The sequence below is a fragment of the Folsomia candida genome, unplaced genomic scaffold (assembly GCF_002217175.1).
Source record: "Folsomia candida strain VU population unplaced genomic scaffold, ASM221717v1 Fcan01_Sc005, whole genome shotgun sequence".
NCBI lineage: Eukaryota > Metazoa > Arthropoda > Collembola > Entomobryomorpha > Isotomidae > Folsomia > Folsomia candida.
In genome coordinates, this window is record NW_019091197.1 from 7407130 (window position 1) to 7427008 (window position 19879).

The window sequence follows — 19879 nt, forward strand, 5'->3', positions numbered from 1 at the left end:
TATGTATTATTATTAAAGCAATGTTACTAATATTGTACAATAAATTTAACACTGTTTTATGCGCAATTACGTTGAGTTAATTCGCTTTACAAATGCATAGCCCCATTAATGTCACTCACAAAGTATGGGAGAACTGTGTACAGGGTGGACTTAAACCACTCGTTTAAATGTCTCGCTATATTTGAAAATTTTGCAAAGGGAAAAGCCCATAAATCTCAAGTTTGAATTTAAGTTTTTATTATTATTCAACTCTAATATAAAAACTGATTAAGACATTAAGGTTTTTAAAATGATAAATTTAAGATAAAGTTAAGGCGGAAATATAAATTTATTTAGGTAACTACGTAGTGGAAATTTACGAGTTTTTTTTTCTATTTAAACATTTTCCATTATGGCGAGACTTTTAAACTACCCTTTAGGATATAATTATATCAATATATATTCCATGACTGGTTTTTTTAATATGAAATACGCAAACAGTAACAAGCTATGTTAATCGAACTTTGGTATTTTGCAAGATTAAAATGTTTCTACTTTTATGAATCATTAAGGGATGTCTTAGGAAAGTTTCTCAGAAAATAACGGTCATATTTCAGGGTTAGGCACATTTCTTAAAACAAGGAAAGCCTTACGGCGCTCGATTTAAATTAGAGATTGTTTTTTAAAAGGCATTTAAAAATATGTATCGTAATGTATGTAATACATAACTTTATAAAAATGCATAAACATATTAATGCAGATCCACCCTTTACGGTCCTTTTTACATATTCGTTCCTTCATAACCTCGCATGTCTCAAAATATTTCTACTATTTAATACACCTCCAAACGATCAAGTTATTTCATAATTCGGAGTGACAGAGATTTAGTGGAAATATGAAGAAGAAATTTTTGTTTTACATAAATATATTCATATAATTGAGCTTTCGAATGCAAGTCTACCCTCATTTTCAGGCTTTACATGATACCTGATAAGACCAATTATTGGGGCCATGATGCTGCATATGTATGAGTACTCTTGCATACCTACATACATGCATAACATCAGCATCCAACTCCTCAGTCATTTCCAGACTTAACATGCAGATGCACAAATAAAAGTATGTCCACACCTGACTTGCGAATGCGCAGTTTTATATTCATACGTACGATCCTTGTGTGTTGAATTATGCCTCTCTCCAGCCTTCGTCGGGAAAAGATAAGATATACCTAAAACAAATAATGCTCATACTTATACAAAGTATTAGTAACATACCTTGTCAAGGTTAACAGCACCTCACACAACACACCCAACCTTTTTGCAAATATGTAGTGTCCTTTCTACACCACACATTCACGACTTTGAGTGTTAAGTTGAGATCCGGTACAAAAAGAAGAGAAAAGTCATTTCGTTACAGAATGAAGTCAAGATAGCTGCCTCAATCGAGCTTCTTAAAGGACACGCCGGTTGGCCAAAATTCTAGGGACATTTTTGTGAACATATTTTTGCATAAAAAATAAAGATATTCTAATATTTAAGGCCTTTAAGCATTTAAAGTCATTTCGAGTCGAACGTCTCAAATTCAAAGCCACAATCTTCACAGAGATCGACACTGATACATAATTCTGAAAGCCAGTATACCAATTACCACAATCAATTTACACGGCACTCCATTCGTGCACACCAAAAAAATAATTGGATTTGAACAAAATAATTAGTCTTTGATTGATCTCTCCATTGTCCAAGCATCCACTGGTCGAATGCAAAATTGCAACCGACACTATAATTATTTGCTCCACTTTCCATTATCTAACTGCAAATATTCATCCCCATATTGTGTACCGTTGTAGCAAAAACAAAAACTAATTAAAAGATAACTCTCCATGATAAGATTGACATATTTAAGCCCACTTAAATTGGGCCTGTTCACCCAGATACTTCCAGTTGTAGGGTAGCCACCACTGTAAACTACATGAATTTGTGATTATCCATGCAAGCATGTCTTGGATTACCCTGATCCCGTTTCTTGGATTACTCACCACCTGTCTAGGTCAACAGGTGGGTCGAGAGCAATTATTTAAGTCAGACAATTATTGATTAATTATTGACCGATCAATTATTCTCAATTTTACAGTACTCCAGCCAATGCGACAAACCTCGAAATGTCCAGCTTCCATTTTGTGACCCGTCTTTATCCATCGAAGTCCGCATAGCCGATTTAATTAGTCGACTGACCCTGGAAGAGAAGATTGGATGGATGGTGCACGATGCTCAGGGGGCATCTCAGAACGTCGACCTTGATGACTACTATTGGTGGAATGAAGGCCTTAAGGGAATCGGGGGTGGGCCGCAAAGTCCCGAGTATGGTGCACGCTTCAGATCTCCGACCGAGTATGCGACCATGTTCCCCCAGCCGATCAATCTGGCCTCGTCCTTTAACAAGGATCTCTTCTTGGCGGTGGGAAATGCGACGGGGAACGAAGCAAGGTTACCACTACGCTCAATTTATTCTGGCGCTAATTCTAATTATTTAATTGCCGCCTACCTTTTTCCTGCCATTCTTTACGCGCTATTCAATATTTTAGAGCCTTCTTCAACGTCGGAAACGGCGGACTGACTTACTGGTCCCCGAACATTAACATCTTCCGCGATCCTAGATGGGGTCGAGGTCACGAGACTCCCGGTGAAGATCCTCGTCTAAGCATAGAGTTTGCGAAGGGCTGGATCCGTGGTTTGCAGGGTGACCAGGCCAATGGATTCCTTAAGAACTCCGCTTGCTGTAAACACTTCTCCGCCCACAGCCTCGAAAACGACAGGTTTACCTTCGACGCCATGGTCAATCAGCAAGACATGGCGGACACTTACTTGCCCGTCTTCAAAAGTTGCGTCCAAGAGGTAAATAAACAACAATTAACTTACCTAAAAATCTTATATTGGCCACTTTACCAATCCCGCAGTCGTCCGTTAGCTGCGTCATGTGTGCCTACAACGCCGTCAATGGCTTCCCCGCCTGTGCCGACAAAGGAATGCTGACCGGAACCCTCCGTGACCTGTGGGGCTTCGACGGCTACGTCGTTTCTGACTGCGGCGCCGTTGACTACGTCTACAGCCGCCACAACTACACCGAGTTCCCCGCCCAATCCGTCGCCGCTGTGCTGGATGCTGGCGTCGACGTCGAATGCTTCGTGGGAGGCGGCAGCTACTACACCCGCTACCTCCAAGACGCACTAAATGAAGATTTAATCAACCAAGGCAACCTTGACATTGCTCTCGAACACGGGTTCAGAGTCCTCATGCGCCTCGGCTACTTCGAACCCAACGCTACCCGCCCCTTTACTGACATCCTTCCCGAAATTGTCGATAGCGCCCCTCACCGCACCCTATCATTAACCGCCGCACGACAAAGTATTGTCCTTCTAAAAAACTCCCCTACTGGAAAAGCTTCTCTACCTTTACTACCCCTTGACCCCGCGACCCTATCCCATAAACAGGCCACTATGGCACTAGTCGGCCCCCACTTGAACGCTTCCATGGCCTTTCTCGCCAACTATTATGGCGTCCCATCCTCCATCAGCACGCCCCTCGAACAAATCCGCCTCCGAGTCCCATCCGTGCAACACGAGTTCGGCTGCGATCTTACGTCCTTCGCCAATCCGCGCTTAGAAGAGGCCGCAGCGCTCGCCCGAGTTTCCCTACCCGTCATAATCTTCGTCGGCATCTCTGCCAGCCATGGCGGTGTCGAGTACGAGGAACACGACCGCCCCAACCTCACCCTCCCTGGCTTACAATCGGACCTCATCCGCGTAGTCCTCGACGCCTCTACGGAACCCGTCGTTCTCGTCGTGGTCTCCGGAGGTGTGGTCGACCTATCCGAGTGGAAGGACAATCCTAAAGTTGGCGCTATTATCTGGGCAGGCTACCTTGGCCAGTCGGGTGGTGAGGCAATCGCTGAGGTGATCTTCGGAGAATATAACCCTTCCGGCCGTTTAGGTCAAACCTTTTACTCCAACGAGGTCATCAACCAATTTGAAAAGTATGATATGAACATGCGGCCTCATTCCGGCTCGCTAGGTAGAACCTACCGTTTCTACACTGGTCAGCCCGTATATCCCTTCGGATTCGGGTTATCCTACACCTCATTCGAGTACACAATTTTAAACCCCCCAGCCCTCAAAATTTCGCAAATTTCCCTAAATCAAGATTGCGCTCTGGTTATCAACCTCTCCGTCCGTAACATTGGAGCGAGAGAGGCGGAGCATTCTGTCCTATGGTTTGTCTCACCACCTAACGCAGGCCAGATGGGGCGTCCCATCAAAAACCTCCTAGATTTTGAAAGGCTGGACAGTATTTTGCCAAACATGGTCAAGGAAGTCAGTCTCTGTCTCAACCGCAACCATTTCCTTTTGGCCAATGAGGCGGGTGAATTTGAAGTTGTAAGCGGCGAATGGAAGCTGCAGGTGGGAAATCTAGAGAGAGCCATTGTGGTTTTGATGTAATTGGAAGATTTTTAATTACAATGGAGTTTAATGTCCTTTAAAATTTGTTTTAACTTTCAACAATCTACATCATCAAATCTAATTTTTTATCTAATTCCCTTTCCCGCGTAACGAATCATTCTCACCACTAACCTACACCTCTCCGTGATCCGCTTTCCACCATAATTTTATTAATTAATTTAATTTAAATAAATCAAGTATACATTAAGTTTGTTAGAAAACTTGAAAAAATTTCTAAATTAGAACTACAAAGAATTTGGGGCCAAAAGAACAGCCTCCCTATCTATAATGGCGAAATTCGAATCAATTTTTTAATCATACCTATGTAGATCCAAGGCCGACAATAAATGGAGCAACTTTCTTGTTTTCACTTATAATATGGGAATTTTTCTGCAAAAGAAACTAAATAAATTATCCTTGTTTACCTTAAATTGAGACACACATATGTATGTAGTCATCCTGACTTACCAATATAAAGGTTCAGAATCAAGCTTTGTCGCTTTGATCAATATCTGGCCAAGGTCGACAGGCAGGTGGATGAGGGTGATATGATCCGCGTATTAGATACTGAGAAGCTGTCATGAAGGTATAAATTAACTTATAACGAACGACGTATAATTAATAAGTTTTAAATAAAATTCTTGAGGCCCGATAACCTAGAAATAAATAAAAAAAACATTTTTTAAGTGGTTGTCAGGGGTTGTCATGAGGATGCAATGTTACGCTAATGGCAAAAACAAAATACGTAGAAAATTATGAGGTAACTTATAATTATAATTATAAATCGATTAATCCCGTTTCCTAGACTTATAAAATAAGTTATACTTCCATGGCAGCCCGATGTGTCTAATAAAAAGGATCAAATTTCACATGCAATCGTTATGGCGTGCTGGCTTATATCTATCAATGCAAACTACTTACGTATGAAGGAGAGAGGTCGTTTGGTAGAATATCTTGTTTATTTTTTGCTATTACATACAGTGCGAACTATACTTATGATGTTTCGTCAGACGTCAGGTGCATGATCATACCGCGTGTGATTGCGTTAGGTTGAGCAATATCAAATAAAATCAATAAATTATTTACCAAGTATTGCGAAATCCAATTAAATGATAACCACAAAAAAAACATACTTATCTCTCATTGGAATAATTGGCGTATATAGTTTAAGGATGTCCACTATATTAAGGCACTCGCGAATTATATACGTATTTTGGCAGATTTAACAGCACGAATGTATAATTCTGCTGCGATTCAGCTGTTATCGTCAACATGATAATCGTTTCAGTGTAACAAGCAACGTCATTCCAAATCACTCCAAAGTTCTCTCGAGACAGACCATAGCGTGGTGTCACCCAATAAAAGCCACCTGAATAAAACCCAGTGTCACCACTCGTACCCCAGACAGTGTGCCATCCACACAATGAAGCACATCATCCTCTTCCTCTACACCGTTGCCACGGTAACCCAAGGCGTTCTGGGTGCACGAGATCAGTGCAACAGTACGGTTCCATGCCCACTCAGTAATGGCTACCAGATGGACTGCAAATACGAATTTGGCGGCGGGATTGGTTGCGCCTGCAAGAGGTGTTTCTGCCCCGGGAACACGCAGCAGTTCACGTACCACGGTTGCGTCCCCCGCCCAAAAATTGGCGAGAGTTGCGGTTACCAGAATGTCACCGTGGGTTGCTTGACCTCGCGGGCGATATGTACCGTTGAAAGCGGTAATACGTGTCAATGCATTAGTATGCACGTTGATGATCCACCACATTACCCCAGCCATGATTTGGAGAGATGCATCCCCAAACCGGTCCTACTAGACCAACCATGCTCGATTGCAGCGCCATGTGACAATATTCCTGGGGCGGTGTGCGGCGTAGCGCATCAGTGCGCATGTGCGAGTGATTCGTACCCTCATGAGGATGGGAGGTATGTAACCTATTCATTCTATACTATTGTGTTACCAGTCATTGTAGAAGTAGTATGTCGCGAGGGAACTAACAGTGGGAAAAACTGGTAGAAATGGGAAAGATTGTTTTCGTATTGCTCTGAAAACAATTTTTCCAACTGTTTCAAATTGGAAAAACGGAACCTACTGTACAAGCCACTTATTTCTTCTTAGATCGTGCATCCAAGCACCCAGAATTGTCGGTGATCTATGCTCCCAGCGCAATACGTGTGACAGAATTCCATACTCAGAATGCATCACGGGACAAGATGGGGACCTTCCGATTCCTTCCGACCTTCCGACGTGTCAATGCCGTCCGCTCTACCAAGTCCCACACCTTGGAGAAGCAGACAGATGTCTCCCAACCGAGATTGGCCTCTCTTGCAGTGATCAAGCGGCCAATTGTGACCTTATTCATGGCGCCCGGTGTCACGGAAGTGAAGCCAGATCGATGTGTTTGTGCCCCAAGAGTTTACCAAATTTAGAGTTCACCAAATGCAATAAAAAATAATGAGAAACTTATTTAATTTTAAATCTATATAATGTCAGCTCTGCATTAACTCTCTCTATTATCTGTACTTCTAAAAAAATTGTCTAAAAAATAAATAGTATAGTAACTTTCACAGCATAAATTTGCGTATACAGCATGTTTCAAAATGTGGTTACCCTTTATCCTCATGGTTACTTAAAATGTAATTGAAACAAATATTTATCTGAAATTTTATTTTAGACAAAAATAAAATTTGTTAACAAATTTTGTACCTTCTAGTAAAACTGCTACTAAGATTTTGTTGATTATTGTAATCATAACGATAAAAGGTAACCTCATTTTGAAACACCCTGTACTTTACTAATTCACTGTCCTCTCGCCTGGAAAAACATCCTAAACAAGATGTCCATCTATTTTTTAATATGTGCATACAATTCTCCCACTTTGACCTTCCCACTGGAAGTAACTTCCCGCAGTGTTAGACGTATCCTTACCGTACAGTTTTGTCCTAAAGTGGTTTAACACGAAGTAAACATAGTACCTATAGTTCATTTAACTTTTTGAAGAACTTTAATAAGTGGGAGGACTGCACGGTCACTTATTGGGCCCACCAACATGATTTTTTTAACCAAAGTTCTCCTTAGGTTGGAGCGCCCAACTTTGAGGTTTTTTTCAATGACCATTGAAAAAAACCATTGATTGGCCGTTTTCTCTTCGTTCTGCTTTCTCTTCAAAATAGTGTCTCGTCCAGCGACACAACAAAATCACGGTTACGAGCTTTCAAATTACATATTTTCATAAATATTTTTGAAAGTTCGGCGACGATTTCTTTATGCTTCTCAGCCACCTGGTGAACTCAGGTCTTGGGTCGTAACTTCTTCTTAAAAAGTTGTCTTTCCTAATTCACAGTTCGCTGAGAAATTTTCACTTCCCGTGAACCTATTTTGACTTGGTGGGTTCTCCTTTGAGGTAAGCAGTTCAATGCTTCTGAGAACACACAATGGGCCAGGAGCCTAAAAATGTGGCCATTAAGGCGTATCTTGAATTGGCTAGTCACATACTTCAACTTGTAGTAAAGAACCAACCTGTCCTCAATGCAAAATATAAAACCAAACGTTACACCCACTCAGGCGTACCAGTTGGGTAAACTTTTCATAATACATTACGAAGATAGGGCGAATACATTTTCTAAAAACTTCCTAAAATTTCGTGCATGGCGGACTCAAAACGAATGCCATTAAAGAGCCCATGGTGTGCTGAGTATACCCTGCTGTGACAATCTGCGACCATCAAACTTTATTCCAACCACACCCACCTAGTCATTAAAATTTAAAAAAATCAAATTTAAGTTAAATTACTTTTACTCAAGTATGCTTTGAGTATACTCACTCATTGGACTTTCTCAGCAAACTGTGGTGTGTAGGAACTTATTTTGGGTGTAAAAACCACACTCTCAGGTAGAGGAATCAAAATTAAAGACATTTCTTGCTGAGAGGCTTAATGGCCGATCTTGTCGTGCTTAACAACATTGACAATTGAAATTCCGATTTCTTTTCAAATTGTTGACCCAAGTTGTGACTGTTTTGGAAACCTTAGGTCAATGCGCGAAATATACATCTCCACATTTTTTAAATTCGACCACACCCCGTCGAAATTAAGGTCACAAGTTCAAAGAAATTGTAAAATATAATTAATGAATACCGTTAAATTTCAAAGACTAAAAATCGAACTGTATGTCGAAAAAATGCCTCGACACCCTGGGCACTGCAATTTTCAAATGGTCGCATGTCACACCCTCAGTGGGTGCGGCCCGCGGCGAATTTTCGACCTTAACCAAATCATGTCATGTGATATATCATTTTTCTCATCTCGGCGAGGGGATTTCGATAGATTCATTAAAGTTTTGTAACCACACCCCCAGTGGGTGTCGCTCTAAGGAAATTGTCTATTTTAGCGAAAACAATATCATGTGATATATCACTTTTCTCCGCTCCACGAGTGGATATCCACAGAATTTATAGAATTTTGAAACCACGCCCCAGTGGGTGTGGAAGGGGGCGTGAGAAAAATTTGCTCACGTAGGGTGCGTCCAACAATTATATGACCAAGCGATTTTGTTTCTGTTTCTCTGCTCATGTTATCTTGAATGAATTGATATTTGGCAGGTTTCTGGACATTGTCACCCTACATTATCCCACCAAGTTTGGATTAAATCCATCATGAACTTCCGTCGATATATTGAAATGTGTGAAAATGGGGTGTCCAAAAACGATAGGACCACTTCACTATTTTATTTTATTTTTGGTCATAGTCCCGTTCTGAGTAAAAACTCTTTTGTACACCAATAAAGGGAGAAGTTTAGGCCCAAATGAAAGTTAATCTGCCTAGGTTCGATTAATGAATGATCTTAGAAAAAATGAAAAAGGACTCGCAAATTGTATTTCAAAATCCAAGGTTTTTATTCGTCATAGTATTGAATTGGGAGAGACATTATGCAACCCGAATTGGCCAAGAGGTTCCGAAAGTGACTATGGAACAAGACTGAACGCAAATAGTTAACCTAACATGCCATGCAAAATTGTGAATTACAAAACTCACTAGTAATTTTTGCCAAAAATTTGTGCATGATACGGTTCTCAATGTGTTGACGAATTTTGCATATCCTGCATTATATAAAAACGTTGCTCAACCTACTCTTACTGATGCACATAAAAGATCCAGACCCGATTTTGCGAGAAATCGCATGTCCTGAGTAAAATGAAATGTGGAATAGCCCTACCCTCCGATGCCAAAATTGGAATCTCGATGGCCCTGACAGATGCAAATATTATTGGTATGATTTGAGACACGAGCCTGATTTTTTCTAGAAGAGGCAGACTAGTGTGCGCAATTAAACCCATTAAATACATGCAGAATGCATAACAGCATAGAAATATACGATTATTATTTTTATTGGGTATGCATATTCTTTGGCTGTAGGTCAGTAACGATCTGGGCAGGGCCCGATCTTGCCAAAAATCTTACCGGGGCAAAGAAATTTGGCGCCCCTAGCCGCTCGCGCGTTCGGCGCTCGCAGGGTGCGCCTTTCCTCGGCCTAATAGATTAGGAAAATCTTCTTTTGCAAAACAACCGTAATTATTATCTTAAGAGCTAAACTAATTAGTAATTATTAGGGGTAATTACTGGGGTAATTAACAATCGGTTCTTAGGCCGTGGGCCCAAGAATAAATTGTACGACATAAACACTGTTCTACACATATTTGACGCGCTAGCAGGTTCATAATTTGCAGGGTAAGACCAGAGCAAGATTTTGGTTGCAGGGTTGTTCAAAGCACACGGTTTCAAAATACAAAACAGAAATGTATGTACATCCTTCAGGCTGTTAGGTTCAAAGTCCAAAATATCAAAAAATACTTGCATTAGATATTTATTGCCAAGACACAAAATAATGTGTGGTATTCACGTCACTCCTCCCAACTATTCGGTGTTTGCGGAATGTGTGTCGTGAACTACTTATGTTGCATGAAAGTATATCAACTGAACATGAGAGACGAAATGAAACTTCACTTGACGACAGGTTTGCGAAAAATGGTTTACGACTATAGTAGATACCCTTCACTTCGCATATTTCGTAACAAAATAAAGCAATCTGATTGTTTGTTGGATTGCAACTGTTCGTAAGCATCGCAAATTTGCGAGGATATGTTGCAAAGCGACGTTAGCGACATCTACGAAGTTGACGTGAATACCCACGTCATTTAAATATTTTGGAAAACCAACACTACATTCTAGGCTAATGGGTTTGCTAGTAATTGAGTGAATTACAAAATACTCTATAGGGTTGGCCAAAATTATAAACCTTGTAACCTTTTTCCCCATATAGCGTGTAACAATGGCGCTAATTCCAAATATTCGAAACTTTTCGAATACTTAGGTTCAAGCTGCGTTGTAAACCCGCTACCCCAACTTAGGAAATTTAAGCTATTTGCGGACCAGGAATGACCCCCACAAATTTATTGGACATAAAAAGTCAATTAATTGCACTTTCTATAAGCTACGTAACCAGAATAAATAATTAGATTCGAAAAGTCACCAGTTTTGTGACCAGACGATAGAACTATGACGTCAAGTCTCGCTTAACGACCATGCCCCGCAAGTTTCGAAAAGCTACGTGTGTCAGAAAAGTGAACCGTGGCAATTAAAAAAAAAATCCGTCGACCTAAAATCAATTGGCAAAGAAGCACCAAGTCTCCCCATGAGTAATACGCTAAATTGCTCATCAATATCTGGCGGATATTGTGGGGTTATGTGAGACTTGACATTTCCCTACCTTTATCCTCAGGTCCTGAAGTGCGTTCAAGAGAATGCTCGGAAACGGTTGCGGGATACAAAATTAGGAAATTTTTGGTGAAAACCGCCTTTAAAAATATCGATCTCTCTGTGTGCCAAAAATCGCAGACTGGATTATTTTCCGACTTTGAGCTCCTTAAATTCAGCGAGGGGGACAGAGTATAAACGCGAAAATGCTGCCGTCGGTCTCAGAAAAATTAGCTCCTTAAACACTAATAGCCTTATCCAAATCAAATTGCGTTCCGTCTTAACAGATTCCGGGTTAAATTATTGAGTTATTGTTAATATGCATAAGCTGAAAAACTTAAATTACATTAAATAAGCCATATCTTTACTTTAACTTTATATTTAGTATCTAATATTTACTTTTAATATAAACTTTATGTAGCATTGGAAAATTCAATTTTATCTAGTGTAAACTCGGGCGCCTACCGGCGCCCCCCTGGGATCTAGCGCCCCGGGCAATTGCCCCGCTTGCCCTCCCCAAAATCGGGGCCTGGATCTGGGAGGCCTTGGGACCAGTCTTCCTGCCGAAATTATTACTCGCGTGGACACAGGGTAATACTAGGATATACTCCAAAACAATTTGTTCCTCAATGGAACCAAGATCTGTAGGCAGGGTAGAATTCTCCAGCCAGACAAAGCCTAGTGCAGGCTTCGCGGAGTAATGTAGGGTACTGTAGATACAATACCCTTGGACTGTTGTCCGAGGGTATTCGCCGTCGAAAATACTTGACACCAGTGCCATTCAGAAGCTTTGGGGTAGGTTGACACGAATAGTTTATAGTCAGTGGAATAACGTTAAAGCGTTAAAAAAGCCAATATTGTTATCCTTGGACCATGTTACCCCCCTAAATTTGATACCTTACCCAGGTACTTAAACCCTTAGGTTAGGTTAAACCCTTAATCCTTCGGTTTAACCTAACATGACCCACCCTCAACAAGGGCGCCCCATCCAGCAACGGTCGCAACCGCTGAGAATTTTAGGAGAAAAATGTAAAAATTCCCCAAAACTTTCTAAATATGTCTATCATTATTAAGTAGCGCAAGCTACTTTATGCGATCGGTTAGTTAGTTTGTCCGTCCGTCCGTCTGTCTGTCCGTGAACACTATAACTCGAGAACGCATTAAGATAATCGAAATCAGTTTGCGGCATCATACATATGACCTCTGGGGGAGGATCCCGTAAACTTTTGGACCACACCCCCTGGGCGCCAGGGGGTGTGGTCGCGGTTTGATCGGGGCAAAATGAGATTTATAGCGCAAATTAGTTTACCCCAGAAACTTAATCAGGTCGTAATAATATCTTCGCGATGAAATTTTGGGGACGTTCTGATGTCGCCAGAATGTCCACCACTGTCGCTTTTTAGTCGCACCGATCTCCTCAGCTTGTTCCTATTTAGCCCCGCTAGCACATCCTCATTACGTCTTATACGCGACATCCATGCGATACGCTATTTAGCCCACTCGTGGATATCTTTGGGACTTTGCTCGGTGATGTTATGCAGATGTCACATGAATATCACTGGAAGATAATGTAGGGACGTGCTAACGACAATATTAGGATAAGTATTTTTGATTTATTACTTCATTTAATAATTAATTTCATAAACAAATGTGATGGTAAACTACAAGAATTATTCAAAAAAATATTTCAATTAAGAATTGTTGCTACAAATTAGTGCTTAGGCTTTTTTGAGGCTTCATTCTTCTTAAGTCGGTCAGTGGCATGTTGAAACCAGGATGAAATTGCCTTTTCAGCTTCTGCCTCCGTCGTCGAAAATTGCTTTGAAGCAAGGGCAGCGCCTGACCACCAAATTATATTAATGAATATTTCGAAATCGAAACAATTAATGGGTATTTGCTGTAAAAGTCAATGCTCACCAATCAGGACTGGGCACGTGGAGGTGCTTGAAAAATTAAAATTCCCCTTTTGGCCTTTCATACTAATCAATTTAGCCACATCGTCAATCATTATTTTCTTCAGCATCCTTCTTATTCCATCCCCACAATCCGCCCCGCCACATTTCGTGAAATATCGCTTCTGCACCGAAACAAAAAATAAAATTATTTAGTTTATAAATAAACTTACTGGCCTAGGATGACCAGACTTCAATAACGTTTCCCTAAAATAACGGTTAAAAATTTGAAGCCTTTTGCTTACTAATGAGCTTTTATCGTCATTGCATAAAGCTGCGTCGAATTCTTTAAATTCCTCAAGTGATTCAAACGGTTGCCGTAAAATTGGCTGCTGTTCGTCATCCGTTGAATGTTGATTAATCCCAGAAGAAATTAAATTATCCAATTTTCGCTCAATGTTGTTGACGGTATGTTTGATCATTGATACTTCACGAATTAAGTCCTTCACTACACAAGGTTCGAAAACAATACTTTGTAATAATTCGTAAATAATTTTGAATTATAAATGTAGTCATTTATTTTGTATGTGAGCTTCAAATAGACACGATGAATTGGAGTTAGTTAATACATACGATGAACAGGGAATACAGTAATTTGCTTCCCTTTAGCTAGTATGCTTCCCTTTAGCTAGTATGCTTCCCTTTAGCTAGTATGCTTCCCTTTAGCTAGTATGCTTCCCTTTAGCTAGTATGCTTCCCTTCTAACTAGTTGGCTTCCCTTCTCCAGTTGAGTATGGTTATTGCAGTTGAGTATGGTTATTGCAGTTGAGTATTGGTATTTCAATTGAGTATTGGTATTGCAGAGAGTAAGGAAGATGTGTAATGCAATACGTACTCGGGTTTAAACCCGAGCATCACTCTAGTTACTTAATACAGCCTGTGTCTATCTTGTAATACTTACTTATGTTAGGAATTGGTATTTAAAGACATGTATTGTATGAATCGGGGGGAGTCTACGGTTGAGCTTCGTCTGAGGAACTAGTCCTCGGGTGAGCTCCAGCTACGAATCAATAAATAATAATTCTTGTTCCCGTTAAACTCCGTGGCCACACCGCCCATCATTCCGCATAGTGGAAACATTCCGGCACACCCACCGCTCTCATAAAGACGAATTCAGTACTTTAGGCTAACTAATAAACAGAAGGACGGCCCTTGGAACCCAGCAGGATTGGTTTGTAAAAGAGGATAAGGCATTTTAAGGCATTATTCGAATAGTCAAATAGCGTTAAGGTCAGAAGTATATAAAAGATTAGGCTGGGGGTCTTGCAGAATAATTTGTAAAATGTTATAAGCAGATTGGGTTGAATATCTCACCGTGCAACAAAGTTGATGAATAATTAGTAGGTTCGCTTTGGATAATTTGACCAAGAACCCCAGGGCGCGTAATAGTTGCAGATTTCTGCTGCCCGGTCGAGGCTGCAAATTAGAAATCCCACGATCAAATTTTGTAGGAACCATAATTCTAATTCTAATGGGAAACTAACATGAAGCTACTGCACCAGAATATTCAATTTGTTCTTGAAATAAACTTGTTTCGACGAGCTGAAAGGTTTGGTTGCCGTCGGCATCTATAACATTTGCACATATGTATATTTATATAATTATGAGACCAATAATTTATGATGAACTCACCCAAACCAGTATTATGTAACTCCACAGAAATATCTGATTCTGGGGCGGACAAAATTTGATTAGACGGCGGGGGTGGAACTTGCGGAAAAGAATTATTGAACTTTGGTAGGGCTGGAAGGGCAGACTTCTTAACTTCATCTTCGGAGCCTGCATCATCTGAAGAATCTGTACAACATACAGGGCCCGAGCTTGCCAAAAATCTTACCGGGGCAAAAAAAAATTTGGCGCCCCTAGCCGCTCGCGCCTTCGGCGCTCGCAGGCTATGCTTTTCCTCGGGCTAATAGACGAGGAAAATCTTCTTTCCCACATTTGCGAAACAACCGTTATTATTATCTTAACAAATAAATTAACTAGACCTACTAGGGGTAATTAATAATCAGTTCTTATGCTGTGGGCCCTATAATAAATTGTAAGACATTGACACTGTTCTACCCCACATATTTGACGCTCTAGCAGCTGCATAATTTTCAGGGTAGTACCAGAGCAGGATTTTGGTTCCAGGGGTGTCCAAAACACACGGTTTCAAAATATAAAACGGAAATACACTTCAGACTTTTCAAAGTCCAAAATACATTAATCAACAAATACTAGCACTATTAAGGGGTGAAGCGAAGCGAAATTCCTTTCTGGGAATGTCTTGTATGTCGAGTTTTTTGTCTTAACCGCTCTAGACGTATTATTGGAAGTGGATTTCAAAAACTTTATAACAAATTCGAATATGGAGATTGGATTTTCGCCAATGTGTTTCTAATTTTTTAAGTACGTATGAGTTCGAACATGGGCGTTGTAGGTCATGGAGCCACGGACGCCAACGGTCAAAGATGTCGAATTTTTTGTCTTAACCGTTCCAGACGTATTATTGGAAGTGGATTTTAAAAATCGCCATCATTTCCACAAAAACCATCATTTCGACGTGCGGTGCGCGTTGACAGTGTAGACGACGCCACATGTCGAAAATGTCGAATTTTTTTGTTTCGGTAGTTTTGGACGTAGCTTAGGGCGGGGATTTCAAAAATCGACATCATTTTGACATGCCATGACCGCGTGACCGTGTTGCTTCATCCCTTTGCTACATTTCGTTTGGAACGGTTTATTTGTTGTCAAAACACAAAATACAGTGTGGCTATTCACGTCACTCAAAATCGTTGGTTCCGACCACATAGTCGCAACTTCTCGGTGTTGGCGAAATGCGTATAAGCTGAAGATGAGAGGAGAAATGAAAATTTCCCTTGACGACGAGTTTGTGAAACTTGTGATAATAGATGCACATTGCTAAATATGCTAAATATAAATTAAATATGTTGTCAACATATTTAATTCATATAAATTATATAATTAACAGTATAATTTAAGTATAAGCGAGACACCAATAATACAATGGAGGTATACCTCTGTTTAATTCTTGACGAATACGGCTTCTTTTCGCGTGACCTCGATTCACATCTTCTGACTCTGGGGACGAAAGGTCCGACTTATCTTCCGCTGCTGAAATGTGTTTGCGGGCCTCTTCGTAGGTTACTGACGTAAAAAACCAATTTTAATTAAACATTTCTCTTATATAATTGGTCCTAATTGCTACAAAACTATAATTACCATAAGCGTGGAGAATCCGAGCAGGATACATTGCCCAGGTTGACTCAGGATTTTTGGATGACTTTATCAATTGAATGGGGTTTCTGTTTTTGTGAGGATAGTGTACCATGAGGCTCGCACGACTTCAACATACTTCTTGTTCTTATCTGTGAACTCAACTATGAAGAACATCACCATGAAGAAGGGGAAAAACTGCGATTTCTTTTGTCGAGTTCGGAAAGGTTTGAACTTTGTATAGTGGTTCGCAATACAAAACTTCCTTTGGCACAAAATGAGAATTATCAAACTTAAAGATGTGAATTAATGAGGAATTTATGGGTTCGATAAACACGTCGCTAGATTTGTCAAACAACTTTCCGATTAAGGATAACTTTCCATTTTCGCCTGAACAAAACGCTTGAATTTGCAAAAGGTGTAAGTTACGGGTTAAAATAAAACTGTCACGAATAACGCTACAATTAATTGAAAATAGTTTTGTGCGTAGAACAGTGTAGTATTTCACATGTTCTCCTGAAATGAGTGTGCTGGAAAGTTCACTGAATTGAATTTCCTTCTTGAGCTCAAAGTTGGGGCATTTTGAGGATCTCAATTTTATCCCAGTCTCTGCCATGCGATTTATTAATTGTTGTGTTGGTTTATTCGGCGTTCACACTAATTTTTTTAGTCGTCCAAGGGCACTTTCAAATTTGAATGCGCTGAAAGAGTTCCGTCGTTCCGAAACAGAAAAAAACTCTATCTCGAAGAAATTACACAGGATGGATGCAGATATGCGACAACAAGAGCAAGAAAGGGACGCCGCAGCTCACGCTGAACTTAGGAAGATTGACATCTACCGAGAAGAAGAAAAAGAGCGGGACAGGATAAGCCATGCTTCCCGTCGAGAAAATGAGACTTATCGCGAAGTGGAAAAAGAGCGGAATCGGGTGGAACATGTTTCCCGCCGAGAAAATGAGTCTACCGCGAAGTGGAAAAAGAGCGGGATCGGGTGCAACATGTTTCCCGCCGAGAAAATGAGTCTTACCGCGAAGTGGAAAAAGAGCGGGATCGGGTGCAACATGTTTCCCGCCGAGAAAATGAGTCTTATCGCGAAGTGGAAAAAGACCGTAATCGAGTGGAGCATGCTTCCCGCCGAGAAGAAGATACTTACAGGCAGACGGAACAACAGCGGAATACAATCAGGAAAGCGGTTTCTCGTCAAAATGCCAAAAATGATTATGATATTTTGTTCAACTCATTTCAAATTGAAATAGCTGATCAACCTAAATGGATATACAGTTCATGCGGCGGACTTTGGTATAAAACTTCTGTGGACGCAACGACAACAGAAACCGTGCGCAAACTTCATCCCAAAAAACCGTTCGCCCACATGAAAGTAGATGGGAAGTATTTCCTATGTGGCACATGTCACGACTCACTGAAGAACGGTGACGTGCCAAGATTATGTATGTCAAACGGACTGTATTTCCCCCCAATCCCACATCAACTACAGAACATGACGACTTTGGAGGAACGCCTGGTTGCATTAAGATTACCGTTCACGCAGATACGATCTTTAGGGAGTGACCGTCAGTACGGGATCCGAGGTGGAGTGGTCAATGTTCCCAATGACATGGATATTGTTGCTAAAGTGATACCCCGCCGATTCGATGAGACAAGTACCGTTCAAGTTCAATTAAAGCGCCGAATGTCTTATAAACATCCTTTCATGTTTCAAACTATACGGCCACATAAAGTTTTTCATGCCGCCAATTACCTAGTGCGTACCGAGTTGTATAGAAAGGAAAACGTATTTCTTTCATCAGACTGGGCAAACTGTTCTTCAACCGACACCGTACAATATATAGTAAACCCTAACGATGCTACCGAGAGCAATACAGACATTGAGAGCCTTGAAGAACTATCTATCAGTGACAAACCCCAAACTGAAGATAACGATGCACCTTTAACGGAAACTCTAATGCAAGAAGATCAACTGATTATGGCAGTAGCACCTGGAGAAGGAACGCGCCCGCTCTCATTGCTTATGGATTTGGACGCTGAGGAGCTATCCTTCCCTTCTATTTATTGCGGAATCAAAAGAAAATTTAATCCAGATGCTACCTTGTCCTATGCTGATATTGCAAAGTCGGAACTTCGAAGATTTGACCCACGTTGCAGAAGAGCAGACAAAATATTATACAGCTACCGTCTAGTTCAAACTCACAGGATTGCTAGCAACATAAACATATGTTTACGAAAAAAGAAAAGGCGCGGTATTATAACTGCTGGGAACATGCTTAACAACGAATGTGTTCAAAACTTAGTTCAACACGATGACGGGTATCGCCTTTTGTCCAATATTGTCAACTCGCCGTCCTATTTGGAAGAAAAGAAAAAGGACGTGATGGCTATGATTCGGCAGCTGGGCCTGCCCACATTCTTCATTACAACATCTGCCGCAGAGACGAAATGGCCAGAGTTGATTTCGATGCTTCACAATAGGAAATATTGAACTGAGAATGCGTTAACCGACGAAGAAGTTTCCAATCTCAAATTCGATGCTAAAGCAGATCTCATAAGAAATGACCCCATAGGATGTGTAATGGCTTACGACAGGCGAGAGAAGGCAATGGACAAATTTCTGATCAAGCCAATTGGTGGAATATTTTACCCTTACTCGCACAAGGACTTCTTTAAGAGGAAGGAAGTGCAACAACGCGGGTCGATCCACACTCACAGAATGGACTGGTTTGAGGATGCTCCGAAATTTGACAAAGACAATTTTTTAACACACCAAGCTTGCTGTGAATTTATTGACGAATTTATAACCTGCCGGAAAGACGAATCTGACGATATGAAAGAAGTCATGGCATACCAAATCCATAATCACTCACATACTTGTGAAGACAAGAGGCGAGGTTGTAGGTTCGGTTATCCCATTCCGCCCATGAGGAGCACAAGAATACTTCTTCCAATGGCTGGGGATCAAGCAAAGTTGTATAAAAAGCAATTTGCGAACATTAAAGAAAAGCTTGCAACATTTGGGCGACATTCAGAGGAAATCAACTTTGACACCTTTCTTCAAGAGTTAGGTCTAAACGAAGCAAATTATATTCTCTCCATTCGTTCCAGCCTTAAAATTCCTAAAGTATTTCTTCGGCGTGGGACCCATGAAATTTATATAAATGCTTACAATAGGAAACTTTTATGCTGGCGGGCAAATATTGACATTCAATTTGTGTTGGATCCTTATGCATGCGCTACATACATTGTCAATTACATAAGCAAGGCAGATCGAGGGGTGTCGAAACTTTTACGACAAGCAAGTAAAGAAATTCGGGAGGGGAATTATAGTTTGAAAGAACGACTAAGTTCGTTTGCCAACGCCTTTGCAAAGTCTTCGGAAGTATCCGCTCAAGAAGCCGCCTGTTGTTTACTTAAAATTCCCATGACACAAAGTTCCCGTGATGTCACATTCATTAATACAAATCGAC

The 19879-nt window shown here is 40.7% G+C and overlaps 3 protein-coding genes across 3 annotated transcripts; 2 read left to right on the plus strand and 1 right to left on the minus strand.

Annotated features, from left to right (window-relative positions):
• The first annotated feature begins 1888 nt into the window (after positions 1–1888).
• On the plus strand, positions 1889–5204 carry LOC110849866 (beta-xylosidase/alpha-L-arabinofuranosidase 1). Its single transcript, XM_022097331.2, has 4 exons — positions 1889–2036; positions 2113–2465; positions 2564–2873; positions 2936–5204. The coding sequence occupies exons 1-4, from the start codon at positions 1977–1979 to the stop codon at positions 4472–4474; spliced, it is 2262 nt and encodes a 753-aa protein (XP_021953023.1). The 5' UTR covers positions 1889–1976; the 3' UTR covers positions 4475–5204.
• Positions 5205–5821: 617 nt separating this feature from the next.
• Positions 5822–7054, plus strand: LOC110849701 (glycoprotein antigen BM86). The gene is made up of 2 exons (XM_022097137.2): positions 5822–6403; positions 6597–7054. The coding sequence occupies exons 1-2, from the start codon at positions 5898–5900 to the stop codon at positions 6931–6933; spliced, it is 843 nt and encodes a 280-aa protein (XP_021952829.1). The 5' UTR covers positions 5822–5897; the 3' UTR covers positions 6934–7054.
• A 5886-nt stretch (positions 7055–12940) lies between these two features.
• Positions 12941–16437, minus strand: LOC110850476. Its single transcript, XM_022097910.1, has 7 exons — positions 16407–16437; positions 16203–16331; positions 14814–14978; positions 14666–14749; positions 13427–13629; positions 13147–13306; positions 12941–13068 (listed from the first exon to the last, which is right to left on the minus strand). The coding sequence occupies exons 1-7, from the start codon at positions 16435–16437 to the stop codon at positions 12941–12943; spliced, it is 900 nt and encodes a 299-aa protein (XP_021953602.1).
• Positions 16438–19879: the final 3442 nt, after the last annotated feature.